Source organism: Anoplophora glabripennis, unplaced genomic scaffold (assembly GCF_000390285.2).
Source record: "Anoplophora glabripennis isolate ALB-LARVAE unplaced genomic scaffold, Agla_2.0 scaffold439, whole genome shotgun sequence".
Lineage (NCBI taxonomy): Eukaryota > Metazoa > Arthropoda > Insecta > Coleoptera > Cerambycidae > Anoplophora > Anoplophora glabripennis.
Genome location: NW_019416577.1, coordinates 92955 through 111963, shown reverse-complemented (window position 1 = coordinate 111963; position 19009 = coordinate 92955). Strand labels below are relative to the sequence as shown.

Genomic DNA, 19009 nt, shown 5'->3' with positions numbered 1-19009 from the left:
TCGATGCACCTGGGCGACTACAGCTACTACCAGAACACAGTGCGTATGCAGAGGTATTTCAGATTTAACATTGAATTTCATTTTAAATTTGAAATGGTTCATCTTACGCCTCCTAAAAATGATGACACGATTTTCCTTTGATAAAAGACCGACAACTTTTTGCTCTACTTTGCATCGGATACGATTCTACTATAGTTGTTATATCATAGGCAAGTGTATTGTAAAACATTGCATAAATAGAAGTCTAGGTGGGCTCTAGTTTTCATTATTCCCCTGTTTCTAGGTGTCGATGTCGTCGGACCGAAAAATGGCGATAAGGCATAATTTTTGAGAAAAAAGTTCAGAATTACAAAAAACAAAAACTGGCGCGACTGTTGTATTTGTTAATCCTACGTAATGAACTCAACTGAGTCACGGTCTTTCTTCCCCTACCACGCGCATCAACTTGTCGAGCGGAGAAAGCATTTTACGGGGCCCAACAAAATTAATTTCACTGTAAAAAAAGGGGTCAATAATTCCGGACTATTAAGTATTCAGCTACAATGTGTGTAAATTTCAGACCTTAATATTAATAAATGAGGTCGTAGCTATTTTTTGAAAAAAAAAAATTCTCGTCTCCTGTTGGTCGTAGGACATTTCTTTTTTAAATTTGTAAAAAAAATGTCAGATTTCAAATGGTAATAATGCCATTCCGATTAAATTTCAACGATAAGAAAAAAGATCTACATTTTTCGGCCCGAAAAAAGAAGTCAAAGTTTCGGTAGATTTTTCGCCCAAGATGGATCACGTAAGTGCATTACTGTATAATTTATTGAAACTTTAAAATTTTTTTTTTTTTTCGAAAAACTCAATTTTTTTTTAAACATAATAAATATTTTGCATTTTACAAAAATACACTTATTCTACTTGCCTAGGACTACACATTCTGAAAGTTTCGTAAAACAATCTTTTTTTGTTGTAAAGTGTTGGGTATACAAATTTAAAAAAAAACGATTGTTAATCTTTTTTTGCAATAACTAATACATTTATTTATCAATCGACATCGGGCAACATAGAATAATTAAGTGCATCCTATTGACAATTGAATGTTGGACAATATTTCATGCTAAGCCACACAGAGCGTTATCACAGAAGATAAAACAATTATCTTCTGTGGCGTTATGCTGTCTATCTACAGGGTGATTCATTAACAATGGGAAAGTCGAAAGCTGAAGATACTACACGTAAAATGGTGACGATTGGCGCAAACATGCCTCATCCGAAAGTTAATAGTTTTGGAAATACAGGGTGTTGAAAGTTAAAATTTTAAATTGTTTTTTTGCGATTATTCTGAAAATATGTAGGTTAGGAACTTGACAATTTGTGAAATTATATTTTTTTAGGCGACGAATAAGATGCGTGTTGTAATTTCAGCATTGCTTGTAGAGGGCGCCACTTACGACCAATTTTACCGAAAATTTAGTTAATAACTCTTTACCCTGTACATTTATCATGAAACTTGACCAAAAACCTGAAAGATCTATCATTTTTCCATTAATTATGTACTCTTGTTTCATTTCGGTATCTCGATACGTATTCGGCTAAAATCGATTTAACGAATACTATGTTTTGATAATATGATAAATTAAAAGCTAAATAAACCAAGTGTTTCTTGGTGTTATTACAACAATTAACAATAAAACAAATAAAATACGTAATTATGATTTAAAGTAATTGTTCGAAGAATCCACTGATACACTTTACACATTTTCTGAGAGATCTTCGAGTTTGAAACAACATATTGGGATTGCGTCTGACTTCGTTGGATATTCTTTGCCACAACTCTTCACACGAGCCAATAGATTCTTTATAAACTATATCTTTCATTCGAGACCAAATAGAAAAATCAAGAGGATTGGAGTCCGGACTTCTGGATGGCCAAGCAAAAATGATTACATGGCCAACCCAGCGATTTGGAAAAACTGCATCTAAATATGCACGCACTGGCTAAGAAAAATGCGGTGAAGCTCCGTCGTGCATGAACCCCATGTCTCTTCTTAAATAAAGTGGAACTTCTTCAAGCCATGGAAGCATTTTTACTTGGCCACCCAGAAGTCTGGACTTAAATCCTCTTCATTTTTCTATTTGGAAGAATCTATTGGTTCGTGTGAAGAGTTGTGGCAAAGAATACAAATCGCTGCCAACGAAGTCAAACGCAATCCCAATATGTTGTTTCAAACTCGAAGATCTCTCAGAAAACGTTGTGTAAAGTGTGTAAATGTCATGGATTCCTCGAACACTGACCTTAAATCATCATTACGAATTTCATTTGTTTTATTTATAACACGAAGAAACACTTGGTTTCTTTCGCTTTTAAATTCTCGTATTATCAGAACATAGTGTTCGTTAAATCGATTTTTCTCGAAAACGGATCGAGATACCGAAATGAAACAAGAATACACAATTAATAGATAAATGATTGCTCTTTCAGGTTTTGATCAAGTTTCATGTTAGACATACAGGGTAAAAAGTTATAAACTAAATTTTCGGTAAAATTGGTCGTAAATGGCGCCCTCTACGAGCAATGCTGAAATTACAACACGCATCTTATTCGTCGCCGAAAAAAATATAGTTTCACAAATTTTCAAGTTCCTTACCTACATATTTTTAGTTCAGTATATAGGTACATCTCACCTTGCGAAAAATAGGGTAAAAGGTTTTATTTTTTTATACTGTTCGGTACGCTGTGGGTAATGTAAAACCAAGTTTGCGACCTCGTACGACCTGGTGAGAATTTTTAGTGAGCAAAAAAACCAGGAAATTTCCGGACTTTTTCAGTTCGCTTATAACTTTCAAACTATGGTTTCTAGCGAAAACCTCACTATTACAATAATTACAGAGTATAAAATTATGCGTCGAATGGGCACCTCAAAGTTTGATTTTGATCCAGTAACATGGTCAAAATCGGCGTTGGAAAATTGAAATTTTATACCATTTTGTTAGGTAGGTATATGTTTGTATATAATTTATATACATAATGTACCTTCTATGTAGGTACATCTGGGTATAACAGGAAATGACAGTAAAAGCTTCAATGAATTATAGGTATTTATGTATCTAGGGAATTATAAGGGCCTTAATTACCGATGGCAAAGTTTGCGTCCCGAGGGACAGCAATTGCCTGAGGTTATTAAGGCTCATTAATTCCCGTGGTACATAGATAATTTTATTTCTGACCGATTTCAATAAAATATTGTTTATTTTTAAAACGGAAAAAATGTACCAATTTATTACCTTCCCAGTATATTTGAATCAGGTACCATTGATTATAAGAGTTTTGTTGTTGCTAGGTTGTTGCTATGTTACGTGTTTATAAACAGAATTGTTACTTGCTTATAAACAGAACTTTGTTATCAAGCTGTGTTTGCGTTAAAAACGTGTTTTCTACCCCAAATATAATGGAGCAGATTTTGAAAAAAGCTGAAAAAGCAAGAGAATCATTAATTCCATCGAAAAGTGAAGCCGTATACCAAAAAGAATACAAGATATATCTGGAGTGGCTGACACGGAATAATGTTATGCCAAAAGATGCCACTGAAACTGTATTACTGGCATATTTTCAAGAATTGGTAAGGAATATTCTATGTTTTTCGGTAGATTTGGTAGTAATTTTGTTTATTCGTTGCAGTCAGAAACGTATAGTCCGAATTCTTTATGGACTAAATGGTCAATGCTAAAATCGAAGGTGAATATACATGAGAAACGAGATATCGCCAAGTTCAATGAACTAGAGGCTTTTTTGAAACGGAAGAGTAAGAGTTATAAGCCGAAAAAGTCTGCTGTTTTATCTCCTAATGATGTTATCAGATTTCTAAAGAACGCTCCTAATGAAATTCATTTATTGCATAAGGTAATTTTTTTCTTATTTTCCTTTTTGTGTGTATTTATTTCCTTTTTTTGTTTTAGGTTGTTTTGATTATGGGTTATTTTGGAGGATGCAGAAGTCAGGAACTTTTGAATATGAAGATATCGGATATAGAGGACCGGGATTCCGTTATGGTAGTGAACGTACCGGAAAGTAAAACTGGTGTATCGAAGAAATTTACAATTGTGGATGAAAAAGAGTTCTCTGCTTTGCCTTTATTAAGACTTTATATGTCATTGCGTCCTAAAGGTATTGAACGATTTTTTTTGCGCTTCCGACAAAATAAATGTACATCTCAGCTAATTGGAAAAAACATGTTTGGGAAAATTCCCAGCAAAATCGCAATGTATTTAGGATTGCCAAACCCATCTTCCTATACGGGACATTGCCTTCGTCGCACTTCTGCTACTGCTCTAGCTAATGCAGGAGCAACTATGACTAACTTAAAAAGACACGGAGGTTGGAAAAGTTCCACGGTGGCGGAGGGGTATCTGGAGGATAGCATCGAATTGAGAAATAAAACGGCGCGTATGTTGTCTACTTTGCCATTAGAAGAGGCAGGTACCTCGACTGTAGTGAACAGAAGCTCCAGCCATACAAAAGAAGAAATTGTTTCCAGTGGCGGTAGTAATTTTCAGGGAACATTTCAAAATTGTACATTTATTATTTGTAATGACGCAAATAAATAAAATATGGTTCAGTTTTCATTTCATAAATATATACACATATATGTATATTAGCATTTTTTATTTTATTTTTACTTGTGAAAGGTAGAGGGAATTATAGAATCTATAATGTCCCAAGGGAGTTATGACTCTCTTTATTGATAGCGTAACTATGACGATATAAGCTTATAATATCCCGGTCAGAAATTAAAATGTTTATTATTCGAAAGGGGTAAACATTACGATGGATATATAAAACATGGTAAATGATGGGGGAATTACTTAAGTCTTTGACGTTTAGAAGGCCCAGGTTGATCGTAAGTTTCCGGTACCGGACAAACTGATTCAACGTAATCTTGTTCACAAGCTTCAACATCAAGTTCCTCATCTGCTTCAACACAATCCTCATCACTGTCTCCCTCATCAATCTCAATTGGCTGAGTGTTAGTGCACGAAATTCCTGAACAGTTTTTGCAAACTAGTGCAATTCAAACCAGATTTTCTGCAGGTGCATGCACTATTGCATCCTTTCTTACAGCTGCAGTATATTAGTTGCAGCAAAGTCTTTGGTGCTGGATCGTTTTTCATTTTGTTCGGAATGAGGCCAGTACTGTCACGTTTCCATCCCCATTCTACTGGATCTAGATTGTTACCCAGCCAGCATTGCACTTGGTGGAATGTGCGGAACGCATGGTTTTCAGCTGCATCTTTTGTAGGTGGCAATCTGAGTAGGCTGATCTTTGTTTTTGTACTCATCTTGACAAACATCTGGTATCTAATATCGTTGATTCCCTGACTAGTGCTCACTCCAGGATTGTACAGTGCCATAAAAAGTTTCTCTCCTGTACGGTTGATTTCGTCTTTGGTTGCTTCAGACTTGTAGAATACTGAAGCAAGTTTCTTGAGCTCAAGGTTCTTCTCAATAAGGGTACACAGTTTGGTCTTTCCATGGCCGAATGGGGATGAGGTTGTATCACAACCACTGAATGCATGTGCAAACAGAATGTAGTGAGGGTCATACTGATATGATGACGTTGAAAAATAGGAGTCACCTTTGCCACTTTTCCCCGGCTTGAAGAAGTATATATTTTTGCATGAATTTTATTTCTAAAAGTATATCAAATGTTTATAAATACGTTGTTTAAAACGTATAATGCGCAGCTTGTCACTTAGAAGATAAATTTTCCGAATAAGTGGAAAAAATGTCTATGCTGAGGGTAAGACTTGCCCACAAAAAGTTTTCCCCAGGTCGTACGAGGTCGCAAACTTGGTTTTACACTACCCACAGCTTACCGAACAAGATTAAAAAAAAAACCTTTGACCCTATTTTTTGTAAGGTGAACCCTTCTCACATTACGCATATACTGGACTATTTCAGAATAATCGCAAAAAAACGATTTAAAATTTTAACTTTCAACACCCTGTATTTCCGAAACTATCAACTTTCGGATAAGGCATGTTTGCGCCACTGGTCACCATTTCACGTGTAGTATCTTCAGCTTTCGATTTTCCCATTGTTAATGAATCACCCTGTATTTTACGTGCTTTTATTAAGAATATTTTTAAAACACGTCTGAGTTCATAAAGAAAAAGTAAACTGTTTTTATTTTGGTTTTATATCTCAATAATATCTGCAATTAGCAAGAAATACATTTAAAAACAGTGTACATGAACAAAGCTCATCATCAATGACTGTGGCGTTTTAAAAACATATCTGAAAAACAAATTCCCTTCAACATATGTATTTATAACCGTTACATAACCTAACCTATTAAATGCTTAAACAATTAAACCATTTCTAAACATTTAAATTAAGGTAAAATGAATTAGCAGGTGCACAATATAAAATCGAAAGGACCCCGCTCACACCTTATTAAAATTGGTGTTTCGGTGAAATTTCCTGAAAAATTAGTATGTTATCCCTGTTTTACTACTAATCAAAAGTCTTCATGGCCAAACAGTGAAAAATTGATTCACTCTCAAATATAATTTTTTTAGCATATAATGTAGCAAATATCACTTCGTTGACATATAATGTAGCTTGTTTAACAATAATTAGCGTATATTTGATAGGAAGCTGTAAAATGCTCTCAAATAAAGAATAACGACAATTACCACTAACATTAGAGTAACCCGATGGACACCACGAGGAGGTTGTCAAGTCGAATTTTGCACATAATTTTGCTCTGAAAAGGACAGTTTGTTTGTGTGTATGAGCACGCCTGCGTGTGCGTGTGTATTTTCAATAAACACACGAAATTCCGTACATTTTTTTTAATACACATGAATTTTTTTATCTTAATATTAGAGGAGAAGGTCCGAATATGGGCCCCTATTTTGTTTTTTTTTATAGATTATTAACAAATTTTTTGACAAATACACCTAAAAATTGGGAAACACTTAGATCAAGAACTCGTCTACAATTATGAGCGCGTCAAAGTTCCAGAAAGATAAAAAATACTGAGATATCAGTTAAAATATGAAAATGGAACAATATCTTGTATGAGGGTAGAGTGTATGAAATATGGGCTCCTATCAAAAATTATGCAAAAGTTTACGTTTAACAAAGGAAACTATTTTCTAGTAAAAATGATTATACAAAAGAGTAATGGCAACAACAGAAATTGAAAAGAAAGAAATTGTTTGCAAAAGTCACAAATGTAATTTTTTTGTTATTTACGCTATCCATAGCCTTTATCATGTCTTCGGAATTCCATTGTTTCCTTAAATTCTTTGGTGAAAACTTTGGTTTGTTACGTGGCATGGTCAACCTGGAAAAATAACTGAATTCAAAATCAAGGGAAAATATAGGCCCTGGCCCATATTCGGACCCACAAAAGGCCCATATTACCGGCATTGCATGTCATTCAACAAACGATACCTATTAATTGTAGAGTTTAAGTGAATCAAAATATTTTCTGAACAAAACAAACTTTGATCTTTATACAAAATATCTACGTGAACATACAAACATACCTAGTCACTAAAAATCGTATAAAACATAATAACAACTTACCTTCAGATAATATTCAGAATTCCAGTAACACATTCACCACCACTTGTTTCTAACAATATAAGAAATCAACTGCACAATGTCGGTAAAACAGTTCGCTACTAGGTAGTGTCTTTTAAAGTATTATTCAGTGATGCCGCTAGATGTTCTAGTAGGAATAGCCCTGGGGCCCATAAGTACATGGCCCATATTCGGACCTTCTCCTCTACCTAACGATTTTTATTTATATGATTTTATATTACTCATTACATTTATAAACATATTTTCTATTCATATTTTATTTATATTTTATATTTAATCTGTATATTATTGTTTCAATATAAATATTATTTTACTTGTAAATCTGTAGGATTATCTGATTTAGTTGACGAATTTTACTAAAACATTATGAGATTAAAAATGTTATGTTATATTAATATATTTGCAAAATTATGTCAACAAAATTATATTAATTTTTCACTATTCTTAAAACTTTTGTGGGCCCTACCGCCTACAGATGGGCATTTGGAACTTCATGGCTATGAACACATTTGATCAGCAATAAAAAAGGACACATGAATTTTTTATGAAATTTCACCGAAAGACCAATTTCCATAGGGTGTATGCCACGTCCTTTATTATAACAATACTCATTGTTAACTTTCGCACTCTAATATTTGCTGTACGTCAACGAATTCGTTTTTCTCCATTGCTTTTCTGGTACAGTAAAACAACAGTTTAAAAAAGCTAATCGTTTCTATTTTTATTTGGACTGACATTTTTAATCACATGCAATGGTCGGACTGGTCGCTGAAGTCGTTCAGCGTACAAATATTTCATTGGTCAGCCCAATCAGTTGAATATTGGGCAGGTTTTAATAACAGTTACTAAAGGCCGTTCAGCGAAATGTTTGACTAAAGAAGTTTCACCGAACTAGTCCGATCATTTCGCTGAACACAGCCTTAAATTGCAAATAAATGAATAATAAAAAAGATATGAGCTAATCATGTTCAAGAAGGAGTTCTTTGAAAAAAATCTTGCGGTTTTCGATAGCCCTTTTTTGAAAAACGCCCTGTATCCCTGAAGTAGAAAAAATAGTAATCTGCGGTTTGCGTCATTGATTTTCTATTAACTCCTATAATTTTCTAGATAACCCAATTGAATTGGATGCACTATGTACAAAACTGGTTGACATTTAATAATAAAATAAAAATGGTACCCGATTATTCTATCAAAGATTAGCCCAAAAATCGGTAGGGTCGGTAGGCCCTAAATTCCATTCATAAGCGAAACTTGACAAATATCATTAATTAAGGGACAGTCAAAAGCCGACTGGCATCAACCTTTAACATTAATTAAAGCAACGTTCTTCTATTCTAGATGACCATGACCAACCAATCCAAATATGGATCCAAATATAAACTTTTTAGTGGATATTTCTTTATATTGTTAGAGAACGTAACTTTTGTTGATGAAAAAAATACTGCGAGCGAAAGCTAGTTCCCAGTGCGATTAAAAATAAAATGTCCTTAGTAAAGAGAACTCTTGACGCGTTTTTTGTGCTCATACTCAGCTATATTCTTTTCAACTTCATTAAATAATACATATTTTCCAGGGAATGTTAGAAATCGATAGATGTATTAGCTCCCCGGTACTTGATAGGCCATCCAGTACTCAGAGTAGTAGATCGTCAACCCCTTTTGCTCTTCCTTTTCCAACATTGCCCACATCGCTGTTAGAGGTTGGTCTTATGCATCCAGCTCTTTTGGGGGAGGAAATGTTCCGATGTTCATCTTGTATGGCAGCATTTCCTAGTTTATGGCTCTTGGAACAACATACAACTCTTCAACATATAGGATCTATAAGTTCAATAGACAAGCCCTTCGTATGTGAACAATGTGGTCAAAGTTACAGATATAGATCAGCGTATGTCAAACATAGAGAACAAAACCATCGAGCCCGTTTACCTGCAGATAAACTATTTTCATGCGACGTATGTGGAATGCAATTTAGATATCTCAAATCTTTTAAGAAGCATAGACTTAATCATGCACTTGAAAAACTTCATGGGAAAACAAACGATATGCTTAAGGAAGTTAGGACAGAATCTAGCAGTGAAAACATCAAAACAAATCATGAAAATAGTAACGATCAAGTATCTAGTTCTAACGAGACTATTACTGTTGAAGAAGAAAATGATGTGGTTGTTAAAAAAGAGGACCTGACTGATGACATTACAGGTAAGTAATCAAAGTAACTGAGAATTTTAGAAATTAATTAAGTACAGCGATTTTTATGTAAAGCCTTAAAATATGTTGAACATTAAAGTTCAACCAGTTTCAGAAGTTTTTCGAAAAATTCAGTTATTACAATTAATTACGTACCTACTTAATACACATAATTAGGTAACTGCCCATAAATTCTATCTCTATTATACGATTTTTTTAGAGCGCATGCATATCATTCTTTAGCTAAAATAGGGAGTAGGTAAATGTTAATCCTATAGGCCAGGGCAATTAAGGTTGGAGGCATTGTGTGCTTTGAAGTGACTTGTTTTATAGGTAGTTTAAAGGGTACCTATACATGAAAATATACTGTACCCGTAGTCTCAAATTGCTGCGCAGTATTAGTTATTGACAATAAAAACTAATTTTAATGAAAAATCATCTTTTTACTTGTATCTTTGTTCCTATTGGTCGTACAGAAAAATGGAAAAATACTTTTTTTTCTTTAAAAAACCTACAGAACTTGCCGTACGTCTAGCTAAAATCACAGTTTTTATTGTTAATAATTAATACTGCGCAGCAACTTGAACTACGGGTATAGCTATCTTCATAGCTATCTTCATAATAAAACAAAAATCAGTCACTTCAAACCATAGAACGCGAAATCGCCTTTTTCGGCCTAATTTCACTGGCCTATTATATTATAATAATTTCTATAAACACACTCCTAATCCTAAAACACATTTAACCTAAATATAAGACAATATATGTATAACTTTATTTGATGGGGATGATAAGTTGCAACAAAATATAATAAATTATAATATTCTTAATATCTTGTCCTTAAGTAATATATGTCGTTATCTAACTAGGTACTAACTGCATGGTCAAATAATATTAGTCAAATAATGATTAAAAAGAACGAATAACATTTTTTTAGGCATACCTACCCGTATAAGCTGTTTTCATAAAATGATTATTTACCTGCGGTATAGAATTAAATCTACCTATTGGATTAACTGAGACCGTGGTTCACACAAGTTTCAAGAAATTTAGGAAAATTGTATTTTAACAAAAAAAACTATAATGTTTTCAGTGTCAATACATAATATATTCATATTTAAATTTGACCATCCTCTTGGACAAAATGAGTTTTTATAAAGTAATAATATCAAACTTCCCGCCCTAAGAGTTTTAAGGCCCGGTACTTTGAGTCTCGCTGATACACTGATTTATTTTATAAAGTAGTCTAATCGCCTGATTAGTTAATCAAGCCTTAATCGAGACTCAAAGTATCGGGCCTTAATGGGTTAGATGATACCTCATTTGAATTATTTGCTACATTTTGAGAAGTTTTTTAATTTTGACAAATTAAAAATGAGAAAGCGAAATTCAAATTAATTGGAAAATTATTATAAAGTTGTCTGTGACAAGAGGTGAATGTGACAACATAACAATTTAACTTTGAATGTTACTCATACCATGTGTGTAGAAGACATTGAAATAGATAAATCATGGGTGGTCCTCTCGCATAGTAACTAGCTAACTCTGGTGGTTCTACTGACGAATGATCTTAGCTGTTTACTAGATATTGCGGGTGTAATTCAATGTTGATCGAAGCGTCAATCCACAGAATAGTTGTTTCTCACCATATCGTTATTAGTAATATTTCATGTGACCACATAAAAATTAATTTGCCTTACCAATTTGTTATGAACTCACTATGCAAAGTTTGCAAGGTGGTGAAGTTTTCGTTAATGCTACTGATGTCAGTAGTAGTGTGTTTACGATGTATAATGTATTTTCTCCCAAATTGTTATTGCGATACATCCTAGAAAAACAAGATAAAAATTAAAAAAATATAGGAAAGTAACATCACGTTCCAGACAACCAACAAGAACAAGGTAGTGTTGTGTATATGCTATTTTATAAAGTTAATGATAGTATGATATATGAATGAATTCCTTTTGTTACTTGATCTAATGTTGAAAAAATATATGTCAAATTAAACTCCTGGACAAAATTAACGCACCACTTTCTTTATTAAGCTTAAATAATACATAATACATATGCGAAAAAAAATTAAGGTAAATTATAATAAAAATATAAATATGAGTTGATACAATTACATGAGAAAGAAATCTGCCTAACATGACCTAATTTAAAATCAAACATTTATTTTGTCGAAAACGAATTAGACACGAGTATAAATCAAACATTTAAGAAACCGAAAGCAATAGAAATAATGTATTCAATGTGACGTTAGTACCTTGTACGTCCTCCTCTGGTCTTAATTACCGCATTCATACGCTATGCTAGCAATTAAATTTCCAATGATATCCTGGGGAATATTCTCCCATTTTTCAGACCTCAGACCTTCTTTTTAAGATGGTTCCATAAATACTCAATAGGGTTGAGATTGGGACTGTAAGGTGGCCATTCCATTAACGGATTATTAACAGCATGCAGGTCCAGCCACGTGGGGAGGCGCATTGTATTGCATGAAAAAAGAATTAGGACCCACAAAAAGAGCAAATGGCATTACGTGTTTAAGTATGATATTTTCCAAGTAGTAATTCGCATTCATAGACCTCGCACGTATAGGGATCAACTCTATACGAGCGTCGAAGCAGATGAACCAAAAATTTGCCGGTATCTTGCTCCTTAATTTCGTCTTGATTTAAACGTCTTCTGATTGTTGGAGAAGATATTACATTATGAACCAGTAATAGTTCGTTTTTTAACACATTTCTAGTGATTCTCCGGTTTCCAAGAGCAGATTGTTTCAGAAAACAGTCAACTCTTTGATTGGTACATCGTCCCTTGTCCTGGCCTTCGAACGTAAATTCCTGTTTCGTTAAATCTACCATGCGACTTAATATGAAGGAATGATTTTTTCCTAACCCACCGACGACATAACGCAGCGAGTATCCATCATTCGGCAGAGTTGATGTCCGTACTGCCCCCTCCACCGACAAATTTGTTGATTCATTTTCCTACTGTTATACACTCCTAAATAAACTTTAAAGCACGTATGTGATAAAACCGATAATAAAAATTAACTTAATAACTTGCCCTAATCAGTAGTTTCTGAATAAATTTTGATAGGCCAGTCAATATAGTTTTTTTGTATGGCAAAACTACTAACAGCGTGCCAACTGTGCCATCATTTAAACGCCAGTCCGTAGATATACTCTGTGTTTTCGACTAGCAACTGTCATTAATTAATTTGTTATTAATATTTTAGTCCAAAAAGACGCGTTTTTTTCTTAGTTTTTTGCATATAAAACCAAAACTACTAGAGCAGTCTCAATTCCGTAAATGGAAAAGTTGTAGGAAATTAAATTTCGAAGAAAATGAGAGTTCGAGCGATTTGATCCGTTAATTAGAACGGGAGAAAATCCGGAAAATTCGGAATTTTTTTCAAAAATTCATAACTGTCATTTATGAAGATTAAGAGCTGAAATTTGGCACAGAAGTAGATAGTTATATCAACTTTAAGTGTGCAGGCGCTATCGGACTATTAGTTTTTGCACAATTACAATTTCCCACAACTTTTTCATTTACGGAATTGAGATTGCTCTAGCAGTTGGTTTTATAAGCAAGAAACTAAAAAAGAAATGCGTTTCTTGCACCAAAATGTTAATAACAAATTAATTAATGTGAGTTGCGAGTCGAAAATACATCAGAGTATATCTACGGACTGTCTTTTAAATGATGCTGTTAGTATTTTTGTCAAGATATTACTTTTTTTTGCTCTATTGATTGGCCTATAAATCAATTGTGACGAAACGTGATTAACTCACGTTTGTAATTGTAAAACAAAACAGTATGTACTTGAATTGTTGGAGGAGGTCCAAAGCCTACTTGTAAATCAGTTAGTAGATTGAAAGTTATCACTATCTCCAAATGTTTTTAAAAAATGTTAGTGGGGTGTTAATTTTGTCCATGAGTTTAGTATAGGATATAATAATTAAATACAATTACAGACCAATTACTTTTTTAGCAGAAGGGACATCATCAGATGCTGAGAAAACTGAGGCAGAACAGGATGACACAATTGACTCTATGGCGTTTTCGTATCAAGGAGCTACCACGAGCAATGCTGATTTGTTACGTAATGCTCAGGAAAGCTCAATAATAAATTTTTTAAGGGCTGATTCTGTGGAAAGACAGAGGGAAAGAAGATTTGCTTGTCCATTTTGCGGGAAGTGTGTCAGATCAAAAGAAAATTTGAAATTGCATGTAAGAAAACATACTGGGGAAAGACCGTTTGTATGTCTGTTTTGTGGTCGAGCATTTGGTGGTAAGAGTGACTTAACGCGCCACTTACGTATTCATACTGGCGAACGGCCTTATCACTGTGATATGTGTGGAAAATGCTTTGCTAGAGCCGATTATCTCTCAAAGCATCTAACTACACACATAAATACTCCTCGCTAATAGGCTCCAATTCTGTAACATCAATTTTGCAGGTTACTTTATATATTTCTTTTTTTTTCAGCTGATATAATAAAATATATGCCAACACCTATTCAGTTGAAATACATATATTCAATAATATATATGTCAACACATATTCAGTTTTCTATTAATAGAAAGTAATATTTTAATAAAATACTAAGACCGCAACATAATAGATGGTATTTTTCTTTAGTAAACAAAATAAAATAAATTGAATTGTGACAATAAAAAATAACTATTTTATAAAATCTGTTTTAAAGTTTGATACAAAAAGAGTAAAATCCTCTAACAATACAGTCTTCATAAACAATTACAGGCCAAGTTTAGGCAACCCAACATCGCACAACTGGTAGCGACTAAATCTTAGCGTACCTAATCAATATTATTGATTCGTTTACAATGAACAAAGACAAACCACTGCGTCTACGCTTGACATAATGCGATCGCTGATTCGTTAAATAAAATCATGTGAAAAATTACACCAATCACCAGCTGGTGAAACAAAACGTGTTTTATTGTAATCTTGTCTTATTGTTTTAATAACTTTTATTTTTATCAAAATTTTATTGCCAACGTGAAGAAAATAAAATTACTAATCACGTGGCTTGTAATAATTTATGAAGGCAATTTATTAGAAATTCTCATTATTTGTTTACAAACTTTATGCTTATCACTGTAGTTTGCATATATTTTGTCATATTAGCTTAATATTATTTTAAAGAGGAGATAATATATAATTCAAAATTTTATTGATGCACTTTTTGATATTATAATAATTTTTATTGAAAACATTTGCAACAATATAATATGTTGATATTTTGAATCGCTTTCTGCACACTTTTTCGTTACAAGGAAATATGTAGAAAAATTATAAAAGTATCCAGTAACTATTCACACAGTTTTTTTATATTTAATAGATTCCATGGATCTGTAATAATCATCGAGTCACATCGAAGCAATATCTTCATATTGAAATATTTCGAAAGATCTCCTACGGGCTGATTTTTATTTCTAATTATGTATGTTCGTGCTTAGCTTTGTTGTCATCGTTGTTCTGATGTTAACATCAACAAAGTTTTTTTAATAAGACATTATATATAAACATTTATTTTTGTAATCTCCAACACGAAGTAATTTAAAAAAGTTACACTTAGAACTAAAACTAATAATTAGAGATATAAACTTAAAGCTGTATCATTAGATATACTCTCTAGGTCAAGGAAAACTTTCAATTTTTGATTAAGTGTATTACCTACCTGCTATTTATCGATTTTGTCGAAAAAAGCATAAGAAATAAAAAAAATGGATTCGTTAAGTTCAAAGCTTACTAATTTCAAACATATCTTGTTCCTGTCTAGTCCAGGAAGATTTAAAAAACCTTCCAGATGTGGTTGTTGCTTGAGATATTAGTAAAAATCGCTCGAATAACATAAAAATGAAAATATAGGGCCGAAATTAATTAACAAATGGCTCATGCCAAAACTATCAGACCGATTTGGAATGGGTTTTGGGATTTCGTTTTGTAATACTTTAAAATACTTACATCCACATTTATAATAGAATTGGACAATTTCTTACCTGTCAGTTGAACGCTTTAAAATTACCTTTTTGGCTACCTATCAACAAAAATATAACATGTGCGAACAATTTCATTAGTAATGGTTATTTCTCTAAACCACATATTTAAAAACTTGTATTGGAAAATGTGAGAAAAAGTTTCTGCGTATTTCTGCACTCTTTAATTTTTCCTGCCATAACTTTTTCCCTGGCTAACTTATACTTTCATTGTATATATTATTTTCGATCGATTTTTACTAATATCTAATCTACGTCAAGCATGCAGTCATGTAGGTTTTCTGGACTAATCGTATTGATTTTAAATTTCAATGTAAGGAGTAGACAAGAGAAGTATGGATGTAGCGCATCCTAAAAAAATTCTCACTAACACCTGCAATTGATTAGATCATTTCGGTTTTCTAGATCACGTCATGCAATTTAAGAGACGGTTACTTACACTAGACAAATATGCCAAGTTGTCATTAAAGTACCAAAGCTGAATATTTCAGAACTGGATTATTTCAGGAAAAATGTTTCAAGCAAAAACTCTAACTCTATTTTTAATTTAATTGTATTTATTATTAGTAAATTATTATGGGACTAATTCTTTAATTCTATGGCCAAAAATATACTCGTATGTCAATGCAACATAATTATTACTGATGTCAAATACTTTTTTTTTTAAATAGATTGTAAAAGAAAAAATGTTTCAAACAGAAATTGTTTTTCCAGAAAATAGACTGTCAAAAAATGTAGCTTTGACATTGAAGGAATCAAATAGACATCTTAATCCACCTACAAAAATCAATGAAATTTAGATAATAGAATTAAACAAAAACATAAATATTAACAATCAATCATTTTATAGTAAATTTAATTAACAGTCAATTTAACATAACAGTCTTTTAACTTTAAATTTAAAGTCGCAATAGTACAATTGTGAAAACTGACTCCACTTGAGGATGGTGTCGCTCACTGCAATAGTTTCTTCATGAAGGCACTGAGTAATTTATTAAAGAAGCAACAAATTTGGGAGCAGATAAGATACTATTAGAAATTTCAACTTTATTTTCAATATAGACCAAATGATGAATGTTCCTTGAGTGTGAGTTTTTGGGTCTTGGAGTTTGCAATAATAATTTAATCCTTATCCTCAATAGCATGTAGTGATTCAATATTTCATTTCTTCTACATACCTCATATATGCCAAATATTAAAATAACCTGAAGCAATATAATAGCTTATCAACAAATCTATAAAAACAATAGTGAATTAATATGACTCACCTTGATTAATAAGAAGCCTTCATCTGTTGAAACTTCTAAGAATTTTTTAATATTCGCTTTTATTACACCTTTTCACTTTTTTGACGATATCCTTTCTATTTCAAATACGGTACTAATTTGGAATATTTCTTTATATTTCTATATCTTTATATCTATAGTTCACTGTTCTTTTCGGAATTGAATATATAGACCACTACGTTTTCGGCTGCACTCTCTCAATTTTATATTCAAAATATGCCACTATTACACTTTCAGACACATCTTTTGAATTTTTTAGTCATACCTTTCCAAATTGTCTTTGTAAGCAGATTCATATTGCCAGATCGATTTGCTGGGAAGATCTTTCATCACTTTCTGACAACTTATATATTTTTTTATTCAATTCCAATGACAAAATTATTGAATAAACTGCCAGCAACTCAACATTTAAAAAACGGGTGTTTTCTAAATAGAATTATTGATTGTTTACTAAAACTTGTTGCTTCGCTATCGTTACTGTCGCGCCAAAAAATATTTGATATAAAATATGTGCAATAAATTGTAAATGACATACATGTGAAATGTATTAATGTAAATGTCAAAATTTTCTCGTATTTTTAGTAAGTTTGAACTGTGGTATACAGTTTTCGAAAAAACGTTGTTTGATACTCGATTGTGAAATTTCTTTGCTTTCTTAAATGATTTTGAAATAGCATTTCGCAATCTAGCATCAAAAATAACTATAAAGGAGCCGATCAAACTATAAACAGTTTCCAAGCTAAATCTTTTGTATAAAACATTTTTTTTTGAAATTTCCGAAATATACAATATAATGTATACAAAATTATTAAAACTGAAAATTTGCTATTTTTGCAATTTTTTTACACGCTTTAATACATAATATGTCAGCTACTTCAAACGTGATTTTGGAAATTGTAATTTGGTAATTAACCATCAATAAAACAAATCTCTGAACATATTAACCTCTGAAAAGTTTCTAGTAGAAATTTATGCTTGTTATTATTTAATAACTATTTCAAAAGAAACACTCTGTATATGAATATTACTAATACTATTGCAATTAATTATGTACATACTATTACTACTCAATATATAGGTAGATAATATACCAAACAACAACAGATTTTGAGAGATACTAAATATAAAATATTAAGTATTTCAAAATGAAATGCTAATAATACGTGAAGCGAGACATGCTTCTTTATTTTTCCGTTGGAGTTAAATCAAAAACATATTAATAAATGTTGTAGAATCACATAAATGAAAAGCAATTCTATAATGTGGTAATTTTGGGTTCCTAAAAAATAACTAAAATGTCACTAAATTTTACATTAAATACAATAAAAATTAGAACATATTCTATTTATATTCCAAGCATCAGATTTACCTACTGCAAGTTAAATGATATCCTGTGAGTGTGCGTGCAATATATATTGCATGAAATCTTGCAATACATCGCTTAATATAACGCGGCTCTTAAACAATTTGCAAAGTCCCTGAATATGTCGAGCAATCCCCATTCATACTCACTCTATAAAATTACGTTTTGCAATTTTTTCTTTTAGTCGTCTGCCCTTCAGTTACGTTTCCCATTCCAATACGCTTTCATTCTGATATATATTACCATTTTTTAAAATAATCGTCTCATTTTATCATTACAATATTTATATTCAAATAATGCTTTATTTTTCGATACTGATTTTTAATAGTTTTATTATTGTTGTCCACAATAATTGGTCTCACATGCATCGAAAATAATACAATTACAACAATCAATTTATTATTATTTAACGATACATTGAGGCCGGCATACAGCATGCTGTTTACCGGAAGGCAAGCCTTCCGATTTTCAAACCGGAATGCAAAACGCAACATTAGTAGGGATATTGGCCGGAAAGCCTACCTTGAACTCTCGG

General features: G+C 32.3%; 2 protein-coding genes across 2 annotated transcripts in view; both read left to right on the top strand.

Annotated features, from left to right (window-relative positions):
* Positions 1-14387, top strand: part of LOC108908092 (zinc finger and BTB domain-containing protein 49) — a 191739-nt gene extending 177352 nt beyond the window's left edge. Inside the window, exons 5-6 of the mRNA XM_018712014.2 lie at positions 9177-9801; positions 13793-14387. Of these exons, the coding sequence (XP_018567530.1) occupies positions 9177-9801; positions 13793-14229 (1062 nt within the window). The 3' untranslated portion in view covers positions 14230-14387. The remainder of the gene's footprint in view (positions 1-9176; positions 9802-13792) is intronic.
* Positions 3370-4763, top strand: LOC111691735. Its single transcript, XM_023454992.1, has 3 exons — positions 3370-3608; positions 3668-3889; positions 3946-4763. Exons 1-3 carry the CDS (start codon positions 3438-3440, stop codon positions 4591-4593), a joined length of 1041 nt encoding a protein of 346 aa, XP_023310760.1. The 5' UTR covers positions 3370-3437; the 3' UTR covers positions 4594-4763.
* Positions 14388-19009: the final 4622 nt, after the last annotated feature.

What these genes read in the sequence shown, in the direction of transcription:
- LOC111691735 (XM_023454992.1), top strand. Translation starts at nt 3,438, where the DNA reads ATGGAGCAGATTTTGAAAAAAGCTGAAAAAGCAAGAGAATCATTAATT. An exon ending in TGGCATATTTTCAAGAATTG is followed by an intron (nt 3,609 to 3,667) that starts GTAAGGAATATT and finishes TATTCGTTGCAG; the next exon opens with TCAGAAACGTATAGTCCGAA. An exon ending in AAATTCATTTATTGCATAAG is followed by an intron (nt 3,890 to 3,945) that starts GTAATTTTTTTC and finishes TTTTTGTTTTAG; the next exon opens with GTTGTTTTGATTATGGGTTA.